Below are 12,075 nucleotides of genomic sequence, written 5' to 3' on the forward strand. Positions count from 1 at the left end.
ATTACTAATATAACTAATAATACTAGAACAATAATAAGTAATAAGTAATAATAATAAGTAATAATAATAATAATAATAATAATAATAATAACAACAATTATTATTATTAAATGTTTCAATTTGTGTTCCAGGTCTTTTTGTTTTTATTGTTCCTTTTGTTCCTGTGTGTGGAGTATGAGATGATATGTCCCCTAACAACTGCTTTTGCTGTTTCCCAAAGTACTGATAGTGAGATTTCTGGGGAGTCGTTCAACACCATAAAGGATGCACTCTCTGGAGATGAGCTTGTTGAAATGTTTGTCTGCTAGACGTGAGGTGTTGAACCGCCACCTACTTGAGGGGTTTGGGGTAGTTTTATTGACTAGTTTAAAGCTCACTGGACTATGGAATGAGATGATTATAGTATGAATTTTATTTGTCAATTTAAGATATAATAGAATTACTAACTAGGAAGTAGTATATATGAGAATAACTTTTGTGAGGGGGTGAGTACTGTGAATATTCTTTGTGAAATTGGTTTTTGGGTCTGTTCTTACTTCAGACTTTATATGAAAATCTCAACTAGAGGCTGTAATTCTAGAAATACCCAAGAACCTTTATGTGCATGCATTAAGTTTGCTATGCAAAAAAAGGCAACAGTAAACATACTACAGAATTACTGGAAGTGAGTTTATATGTTATTGTAAAATATTACAATCAATTAAATTAAGAATTTAAAAAAACGACAGCATTCATCTACCTTGATAATTATTCCTGTTCCTTATTCAACATATTATTCACTTTTTTTGTTCATTATTATAGTACACCAGCTGCCTATAAAAGCAATATTTGACATAAGGGTCCAATTGGAGCAGCACAACTATCAGCAGTAAATGTATGCTTAAACCCAAATACTGTAGACCTGCCATTAAAAATACTGTAATTAAATATCTCATAAAGGCCTGGTAGCAGCTTAATAAATCCAAAACATGAACAAGAGCTGAGAAGAGAAGAGCACAGAAGAGGGTGAGGAAGTGTAGAGAAGAGAGTAGCAGAGAACAGAATGAACCTTACCCTTTTGCCTCTTCATTCGGGCTCTCTTTTTGTCTCTATTTACTCTCTGTATTGCTCTCTTGATTTTGCTCTGTCTCAATCTCTCCACAACAAAGATACAACACCTCACTGATAACCTTTCTCTGCCCTCTCCTTCTGCCTCTGTCATGTGTATGCAACACAGGTTGGCTATCCCAGTGAAATGTGTGTTTACCTACAAAATACATCCATAGATATTTTGTACACATTGTTCTGGATAATTATTTTTTGGTTCACCTATATCACACAAGAGGTCATGTACAACAATAATAAACATGTCTCCACAAGGGACCAGAAAAAAGAGAGTGTGAGGAAAAATGTGTTAGTAAATTGGAGTGTGGTTCTGTGGCAGACTGGAAAAGTGTCTTGGTGAGCGTTGGCTAACATTGGCTACTACACCATTAAATTGGTTACTGGTTGCATTGACTAATCAAAAACATTACACGTATTCCTTCCAGCTGCATTTGCGCTGGTCTATGACAAATATTACAGCTGGCACCAGTAGAAGCAGAGGCTGCAGATGAGGACAGACGTGTTCTGTAGCTGCTAACCCTCCTAAAATAATTTCATCACTATGCAATGGAGTTTTGGTCTCATCTCATAGTCTGAATGGCATTTCAGTGACTGTTTTCAGCATGATGAGAGTGGAATACCACAGTGGAAACACCCCTTCTACCATATAAATGTAAAAAAAATATTACTGGCAAAAGATCTATTCACACCTGAGACGGATCTTAGACACATCATTTGAGACAGGGAAAGTAATTCTCAATTGATATGTCTACAACTATATTGCAGCAGATCTACCCATGCTTTTATTTAGATTACCACAAGGGTAAGTGCAGAAATGGTCTATCTATATCTATAAATCCTATAATCCAATAATCCAATTATATTTGTAAATTCTGTAATCACAGGTTGCCTTAAGACCAAGTGTAGCAGTATAATACTAGAAAGTAAAAATATTTTCTTGAAATAGACTGTAAAGAAAAAGATCAATGGCAAAAACAAATACTAGAAATACACAGAAATAAAACTCTGGTCTTCAAGACATGGTGGGTACCACTTCAGTAAAGGTATATGTGTTTCTAATAGCAGAGGTTTAGACGAAGATCGTAGAAGTATTAAAGGATAGATTCCGATTTTTTTTAAAGTATATCTTAACCACATGCCTGTTATGTAATTGCGACTTATTGGTCACTGTTATCATCTGTTGTTTCCATACTGGCTGTGAAGTAACGTAACACCAAGGTAAGAGATAAGGAACAGTCCTTGTGTTGTAAGCCTTCAGCAGTGTGACTTTAAGTGGATATACCAAAGTTAGTCTTTTTAGCAAGATATTTCCTCTTTGTGTTTCCCTAAAACATTTTGTTTTGCTGAGCCACAGCAGAGGTAGTGTAATACATAAGAGGCCTCCCTTAAAATGCCATGCCTCTTGACAGTAAGCTGCAGCATTAAGTGTGTGTGTGTTAGTGTGTTGTTGACATAAGCAGTTTCCTGTGTGTTATACAAGTTCATCCATGTGTATGTTTTTTATAACCATATAACTTTTTTTTAATTACTTTTATTGAATATAGCGATACTTAGTGCCTTAATTGCTGTCCTCCATAATTAACTGTGTCATCTAACGCAGGTGCAGGGTTGGAGCAAACACAATGGAGCATGTCTTCATTTATGAGGACAGAAATAATGACATGAGATGCTAAGTTTTCCACATATATATTTTAGTAGATACATCTAACTAAACCTAATGAGATGCAGAACACACAGCTTTACGGATGCATTGTATTGAAAGGTGTTTATAATCTTCTTGAACACCTCCAGTGGCATAAATAGGGATATAGTGCTTACTGGTGAATTATGAAGCAAAGTCTGTTAACAGTTTAACAATAAACCAATTTATTGCCACCACAACAACTGTGATGGGAATTATTTCATCAAGTGGACGTGGAACTTTTTATTGACAAATGGAATAGATTTATAAAATATGTATTTGCCAAAAATCTTTCCCCTAACTGGCAAGATGCAAAGCACTTCTTGTTCTTGTTCTTTCTCGTCCTTTTTGATGTAACATTGCAACCTTGTCTCAATACAGTATGTCAGATATTCTGCCTTAGGAATTTAGGTATTTTAATATTGTTGAGCTGGGCGGAAATGTTTCTACCTTGTTCTAAATAAATATGATGGCAAGAAGTGTGTGATCTTCTGAGGAACTCATTAATTTGCTGGAGTGTAGGTCACATACAGTGTAATAAATCTCCCTACAGGAATCAAAAATGTATCACTTAACTTGTGAAATTTCAGGTCCAAGTGCAGGCTGACAAACGACTTCTGCAAGCGGTTCATGTGCAGCGCCAGAGTGGATACACGGTGAGCTGCTGACACAGGACCCGCAGGGTACATGACAGAAAGAATGTCAATAGTTTTCCCTGCTGTACCCTCTGACCTGACTCCATAATGGTTCTCTGTCTGGTTCTGAGAAACTAACTAAAGTATGACAAGTAAGTCCAGCAGCAGAGATAAGATCTTAAGATAGAAAAATCTGGTTTTTATCTTTAATTGTAGGAAGACTGGTCTTTGGGCACTGGCAACAAGTTCTCCAAGTTAAACAACACAATACATTGTTGGTCCTTGCCTCTAAAACGACAAGCTTTTTCTGATCTGATGCCCCTATCTGCAAGACGATATCATTTCTGTTCTGCCCTCACTGTTCGACCTGAGCATAGCTATGCAGACAGATAAATCTTCGACAAGTATATTGTCTTCTTTAATGAGACGTTTCCTTCCAATTTTCTGCAGAGAAAAACTGGAAGAAAATAATAAATCATATTTTTCAGGCACTTGCTACTATGCTACTATGGTCATGAATTCTGCACCACCTTCCAATTGTGTCCACTGCAACTGTTCTGCAAATTTGACAAATCAAGGAAGTCTCCTGAGAAGAAGGTGGTTAACACTTCATGGGCATACATTAGTATATATCACACCAATCAATCAATGCATGAGGTGAGTTAAACACCTGCAACTATTGTCACTTAAGAACTATTGTCTGGTTGTTACAGTGTCTTGAGTCAATACCAAAAAATACTGCCCATTACTGTTGGCGCACCACTGCGCTGACAAGGTCTTCCAGGCAAAGATTTTTGCACATCTGCCAGCCTTGACAATTGAGCTATCTCCAGTACAAGAATGACCGAAAACGTCTAGACTTCAAGGAAGAGTCTGCAGCCTGACTAGTACAAGATGTCACTAAAGGGTGGATCTTAGGGTTAAACTCTGGGTTAACTAGATCAAAGGATGCTTCATTATCAGCCTCATTCTAAGATGGCTTCAACAGGAAGTCTGGCCTCTTGAACCACATGCTGGACATCATTGTGTTAACGGAGACTAAACTTGAAGCATGGTCAGCTGGGTTTGCATCTGTGGGAATGTAGTTCCATTATTCTGGAAGGAATGACTTTCTGATTCTCTGTACATGGTTACTTACATAGACATAGAACCTTCAAGATTCATTGCGTATGTAACTAAAACAACTTAATTGTCAGTGAAGAACTTCACAGAATGGAACAGGACATCCATCTCCTCTGCAAGCATGTCTGCAATCTCCACAGGTAGAATGGCTGTCACAACTGGTAGACATAGAAATGCCATTTCACAACATCTGTTTGTTGTTGAGGAGGTGTGGTCTCAGGGACAAAACGGCAGTGGAGCCACCCAGCTGTTTCTGTCATCCTGTTAGACTTCCTTCTCCATTTTCTGCAGGAATGCTTGCATATCTTGCTCAGTGCCACCTGAATGTGATAAATGAGCATGGTTCTAGGACATTTTACACAAGCAAGACATTACATTAAAAAGACAACCAATATACCAGTTCATCTGCAATAGACTATATGTACCAATGAGGAGATCATTAAGTAACTAAAAGTGATACTACTCTACAATTAATCTTTTCAGTACCACTTACTCACAACCTATAGGCTTGAGTGCTTGAGCTGTGAAAAGTTTTACTTTTCTTACTGATATAAAAGGTGGAATTCAGGTAGCTGCAATAGATTCCAATGGGGACAGGTTGTCACTGTGAAAAAGTAACAAAAAATACACAAAAACTTTTAAAATACTTTTTCAAAATTTTCCTCTTCTCCACTGTCCATCTACAGTATGTTCAGTATGTTCCTAACAGGCAAGGTTGAGTATAGAATAGAATAGAATAGAATAAACTTTATTGTCCAGTCAAGGCAGGAACATTGTTTTTGGTCTCATCTCATACACCACTTAAAATTTTGTCAAAAGGGACTTGTGAGAATGTGCCTTTCTTATACACTATAGGACAGAGCAGGCAGTGGTTCCCATATGAGAGAAGCTTTTTAGGTTCAGAAATAAATATTTTCACACTGTTGACATCAGTCAGCAGAGTGAGTGGGATGGAGTAAAGTTAATGCTGCTGACGCACAGCTGGGGCTGGTAAGAAAAGGCCACAGATGCCGGGTCAGCCCTTCTATATATGAGATTGCAGCATTCCCTACACACAAGGTCTGAAATATATATCCTCCCTCTTCTGTTCTCCTCTTTGAGAACAAAGACAGGGCAGTCAGTTCCTCTTGGCTTCATCCTACTGTCCATGTGGGCAGCCTGATGGGTTCATATCAGCAAGTCTTGCACCATTCAACCAGAAGCTGAGAGGAGGAGAGGATTTTAGGTCAACCAGCTGATCACTGTCTTTGTGGAGTTTAGACAGAGAACAGGGAGCAGCAGAATAATTGGAATCAGCTCTTATATTTACGTAAAAACATAAGTCACACTCTAATAAGCATAGAGGGGTTGGTGGGTGTAATTATTCAGTGGCTACCAATGCTCAGCTAGAGCTGGAGGAAGCCTTACAAGCTGAAGCTTTGCCTGCATTGACACACACCAGGGAGACCCTGAGGGCACGAAAGAAGACTGGCCAGTGGTCTCATTTCAGCACTACTGCCTGTCCTACTGTCCACATCATTCAGAGAAGTGGTAACATCAACACAGAAGCTGAGTTAAGAAGAGAATGAGCCATCACTCTTCTACTCTATCTTTTATATTTGAGGGTTTGCAGTAGACAGAATGGTTGGAATGCACCTGGTGTGGGAGCCAAATAACTCCAGGGCTAATTAACACTAGTGATAGAGCAACCAAGTTGGCAAAGGGATGCAGCTGCCACCTCTTGCCACCTCACTTGCCACTGCAGTTATCTACAACAACCTTTTTTAAAATTAATGAAGTGGTAGTCCTTAGAGATGCACCAGTTGGGAAAATCTGGGCCAAAACCAATGCTGATGTTTTTTTGTTGTTGCCCTTTTGTGCCAGGGAAACAAACAACTGGAAAACAGAGGTGATTATTTTTCCAATATTTGAGTTGGAAATAACCAATACAGCATTTAGTCGGCCACTGATATTGGTAAATGCCATCTTGTTTGCAGATAGGTCAATGTCAGTCAACAAGGTGAATATCAGTCGATAAATTGGTGAATCCTTTGTAGTCCTATGATAAGCGGCAACACATTTTGAAAGTCCCAGGATCACAAAAAAAAAAAAATGAAGTTCTGCTCCATCCGACCCTGCATCCAACATTTCAAACAGACTCCTCACATGAACACAGAGCTGGATACTTGATATAATTTCTTTTATGTGCTTTTAGGTGATGATGCATGTGTTTGTAAAAAAAAAATCAAATAGCACTGATTTGGCAAGAGAAAAGACAAGAGCACACTGTTGTCATGGAAGGAGCAAACAACAGCAGATAAATTGAGAATGGCCCAAAAGCCAGGCACAGATGAGTTGCTGGTATACATTTTCCTGTCTTCACACCACAGCTGTAGTTATGGAGAGCACTGGAAATAGTGGGTGCAGCTATCATTTCACCCTGTGTAGGGCCTGCAGACAGCACACTCTGGTGGTTCCACTATCCCAGCAGAAGCATGCTTCGGGCCAACAACTTTGAACACATACAGTCAGTAGGGGGTCCTAGGTGCAGTACTTGACAAGTTAGATTTGGTTATGCTGTCTGCTGCAGAGGCTAGAGAAAGCCCCATACTATATACATACATATATATCACATTTTTCCCCTTTTATATATTTTGGCATTTTCTTTTGATTTTTTAGTATAATTAATAGCTGTTCAAGTTAATTTCAAAGACATATTAGGACTTGACTTTTTAAAAGACATTTTGGAAATTAACATAGTAAAGGATGTAATTAATCTGTTTTTTGAACTAGTCTCTTGAGCCAGTCTATTTGATGATATAATCACAGCACAGTTCAGTGAGGCCAAGCATAACATAAGCCCAAAGTACACTCTCTCAGTCTTATTAACTTTATGTTCTTTATTAACACGAGCAACACGTAGAATAATGCAGGCAAGATCATAAACGAGAAGCATCATGCTGAACTGATTAGGTTTTTAATTGAGGGTTAAGTTTTGGGATTTGATTTAACACAAAATCTCAGTGTTATGGATAAGGGTGCAACTTTGGTTTGAAAAGTGGGTGGTACATAATAAAACAAAGGGTCTGGGAGAATCCCATTGTCAACATTTCTACATACTTTTAGGAACTACCGTAACCAATAGAAAATTCAGGATTATTAAATTGGACATCATGCTAAATTCTACCAGAGCACTACTACTACTACTACTACTACTACTACTACTACACTACTATGCATAAGAAAAAGCTGTCATACTTTGTGTATTATTTAACGCTTACTTTTCTGAACTTCAAATAGTGAGTTATATAGTTTTGGATATAGATATATTTCGAAGAATAGAAGAACTATAATGTGGCTCTATTGATAGGTAATGTGCCATTTGCAACTTTAACAAACATATGAATCAAAGACCATTAAACTTTTTTCACATACTGTCAATACTCTTTTATAATAGTATAAAAGAGCGCTGTCAATGAATATGTGTAGTTATTTTATTTAGTATTTGCTAATATTTTTTATAACTGACCAGCTGTGACTTTAAAAAAGTTTTATGAATAATTGTGTTTACTGCAGCCTTGGCTTTGCAAAGAAGCAACAACTAGAGACAAAAATCTGATTGTGAAACTTTATGCACAAATAGAAGCCATACTTGCTGTAAGCCTCCACACAAACCCACCAGTATAGTCTACAGTCTACACTATTCTCCTTCAGCCAGTCAAATAAAAAAAGTATTCAACTCAAGCACTGACACATAATACAGCTATATAATGTTTTCAAGGAAAAACCCACTGTTATCCCTAACTGCACCACCAACCTCAAACACTACTTGGTGCATTCCCAGCTCATCCCACCTACACACAAGCAGAGCACTATGAATAAGCTACCTACTGTTTGCCAGCTCTGTAGATGCTATTCTATCCATCCTTTCTGCAACAATATTATAGTCCTACAACTCACAAACTGATGCTGCCAATTCATCAATGACTTATATTTTCCTGCACATTTTTGTTGATCAAAGGCTGCCAGATCCTTTAACATTCACTAATATAAAAACTAAATGCGTCTGCACTCCATGCATTCCAGTTGACTCCAGAATAAATAAATAAAAATGCTATAATTTGTATTAACATGCAGCACATTGTAGTATGAACCTGAAACAATGTCAAAAATGGAAGCACACTTGCCTTTTCCTCCTCCATAAAATGATAGTTAGCTGCTATGATAACTGTAACGTATGCAGGAACTGGTATTGGAATTTTTGTGACTAATCCTCAATTGTAAAAGGTAATTTTTTCTTTTGGCATATGTATAAGCCTATAAGTACTTTGTTTTCTGTTTTTCCTCATTGTTCTTTTCAGTCATTTACTCTCTTTGATTTCTAGGGACTACCTTCCTTAACAACTTTGACACTCCTGGAGAAAGAGGACTCCATTTGAAATGCACAGCTTATATTAAATGCAATACTGAAACCAATTTCTGTTCTGCCATTGCTCCATCTGCGCTTTAATGTTTATACCAAGCAGTTAAATCTTTACCCTTTTCTGCTAAGTTTTTTTTTGTGTTTTTATTATATTTGCGTCCCAATGTTCTGAAGCACATTGGTAAAACAGAACAAGCCTGACATGCTGGTTCACAGGGTCACATGGTTTATCAAAAGCCGCTGGAGCCTGAATTACAGTACTGAACCTTGCTCGCCTTGAGCTTATCAAGCAAAGACATTTTACCTAATTTCTGCTAAAGATAAGACTAAATATTACATGTAGCAAATGAAAAAAATACATCACTAACATCATTCATATTCCAGTATTGGATATTAAGAGGCTAATATAAGGAATCCGGCCACTTTGCATGGCTACAATCAAGGAATTAATATACAAACAGACAAGCACTCAGTCATTTGATCTGGTTAATTTTAGCCAATACCAATCTATTAAAATATGCTTGCATCCGCCCTGATACCAATCCTTAGGGTCAGCTATGGGCATCTCTATCAGCAGAGACACGTTTTTTTTTTTGCTATCCAAATGCCAACTTCTTGTTCAGAGGAGGTATGAGTAGAGCTGGAGAAGAAGATAGGCTAAACTCAAGCTGTGAGAGTCAGAGAGGTCTGAAGAGAAAGAGGGAAGAGAGAGCAACAGAGGAGCAGGAAAAAAGATCAGACTGTGAATGATAAAATTATCATTTCTAACCTCATTTTTAAGTTGCCAGGCGATGGTTGTCCATCGTAAACTGATACAATATCAAAGTCTTCCTCCAGGGCCAGCGTGACGAAGGTTAGCTGGATTCGGTTCCTCTCCCCTGTTATTATCAGCCATGTACAGTTGGCATAGTTGGGATAGCCGTGGGGGAAACCAGGCGACTCTATGGTACCATTCAGTCCTTGGACTACGCCACCACAAGATTCAGCTGGAAGAGAGAAATGGGATAAAATCATATTAGAATGTTCTCAAAATTTCATTTTGCATTGAACTCTATAATTTAGACGTAAGATAAATGTTGTCTTATATAGTGCCTTTCTGGTCTTCCGACCACTGAAAGCACTCTACACATGTCACATTTACCCATTCACACACATTTATGCACTGATGGCAGAGAATCTGCCATGTAAGGTGCCAACTGCTCATCAGAAACTCACTAATCCCATTTACACACACTCACACAGCAATGACACCGGGAGAAATTTCGGGTTCAGTATCTTGCCCACTGGAGGGAGATGCAGAGGGAGGCGCCAGGGATCGAACCAACCAAACCTCTGATTATTGGACGACCCTGAGCCACAGTCACCCTACAAATAAAAGATTGTGCTTTTCATTCCTGCCTTGCATACTAAAAAATAAATAATAAATAAAAATAATAAAAATAATAAAAACAGACCCATTTTTAGCTTTTAGTCTTGTTTGTCAAGTTCTGTACAAAGCTCAGGGCAAGAAAATAAAGACTCAATGTAGATCCACACCACTGTGATGCAAGTTCAACATTTTTTAAAACTGTATCTTACAATTTCAGAATTCATATAACGTGTATTTGAAATAAAACACTGAGCACAGCTTAAATATGTGCTATGCGCCAAACTAAGTGTACAAACCCTTGTCCTCACAGGCAACACGTGCCTCACAGCCTCCCATAACACTATAGCATACGCCATGCGAGGCATTCATGCAAATAGCTTGAATGAGTACATACTGTTTATATTTAGATTTCATGGTTCTAACCCTTTAAGCCAGAGGATCTACTGATCTCGAACCAGAAATAACCTCCCATGATACATACACTTATACACACTTAATGGTGCACAAAATACTGAATGGTGTTGTTTTTATAGCATGTACCGTGTTATCACACACTAAAATCCTATGACAGACACTCAACACTCAAGCATAAAAACATTTAGACATAAGATTGTACAAGGCTTAACATTGTCCTCTTATCACAGTGAATAGACCAACATTGAACATAGAGCTTATATCTCTTACATTAACTACCTTCACACAAATACACGCACACACAACTCACCTGCCCCTAAGCCAGCTCATATGCAGCTATTTTTTAATTAGTAAAACATGCATGCATTTTAAACATTTCTGGAAAGGCTGCACATCACGACGTACCTATCGAATTTTTCAGTGAATCACAGATTGTTATGATTGATATATGATATATGAAGTATGGTTAAAGTATGATAATAATTATTATGAAACTTAAAAATGTAAACTTCTTTTGAAGTTAGAATTACAGAGCACATACTAAATGTGACACATAGTATGTGTGATATGATCCGGTGTGTGTGTGTGTGTGGGGGGGGTGCTTAGACGCCTTCACACCACCTTTACTTAATAATAATCTGTGCTATTTAAGCACTGCTTCTGGCACTCAACATTCCCAGAGTTGAGTGCAGTGTCAGTCACTGCTGAATACTTACATATACATGTATGAACATATTTCATAGAAGACATAGTTGCACAGACACATATACAGAAAAACAGACTCTATATAGCTGGCTAAGTTTTGAAGAATTCATGAAAAGCTTTGAAGTGTTAAGTTAAATGAGATAGGGTAAAGGCAGTAAATTAATGATAAAGTAAGTCTTAAAGCTTTCAAAAGCTAAGCTAATGTGTAACAAATCAGGTGAAAGCTATACTGTACATGTAACTGCAGTGGGCAAAAATAAATAAATAAAAGTAGACCAAAACCTCAGGCTGTGACAGTTTGTTTATTTGTCCCAAACCAAGGGTCTCAGTCCAGAACTGTGAGATCTACACAGACTACGCAGAATGTAGATTTGATGCACGTAATGTGGAACCAAAGTTCACAAGCGAGTTCCGCCTGGAAACTTTCAGTCGTACCTTAGTAACATCTGCTGAAGTTAGCACAACAAGCTGATTGGTGTGCGAGTCAGTCACACAATAGCAAGCACGAATGAAAACAGCAGCCTGGAAGAATTGCATGCCCTTGGGCTTCCCGCGGTCAGATACAACAGCAACAGAAAGATAGTTGAAATAAGACACTGTGTTGGTGTTGCTCCACTGTATGGTATATACAGCGGTATCACCC

General features: G+C 37.9%; 1 protein-coding gene across 1 annotated transcript in view; it reads right to left on the minus strand.

The window, feature by feature from the left end:
- The window catches only part of LOC118320938 (CUB and sushi domain-containing protein 1-like), a 263,711-nt gene extending 253,062 nt beyond the window's left edge, over positions 1 to 10,649 (minus strand). Inside the window, exons 1-2 of the mRNA XM_035652065.1 lie at positions 10,610 to 10,649; positions 9,714 to 9,930 (exon numbers count right to left, since the gene is read on the minus strand). Of these exons, the coding sequence (XP_035507958.1) occupies positions 9,714 to 9,930; positions 10,610 to 10,649 (257 nt within the window). The remainder of the gene's footprint in view (positions 1 to 9,713; positions 9,931 to 10,609) is intronic.
- Between the last annotated feature and the right edge of the window lie 1,426 nt (positions 10,650 to 12,075).

Source organism: Morone saxatilis, unplaced genomic scaffold, assembly GCF_004916995.1.
Source record: "Morone saxatilis isolate NCDOM2014 unplaced genomic scaffold, NCSU_SB_2.0 Contig11, whole genome shotgun sequence".
Taxonomy (NCBI): Eukaryota; Metazoa; Chordata; class Actinopteri; family Moronidae; genus Morone; species Morone saxatilis.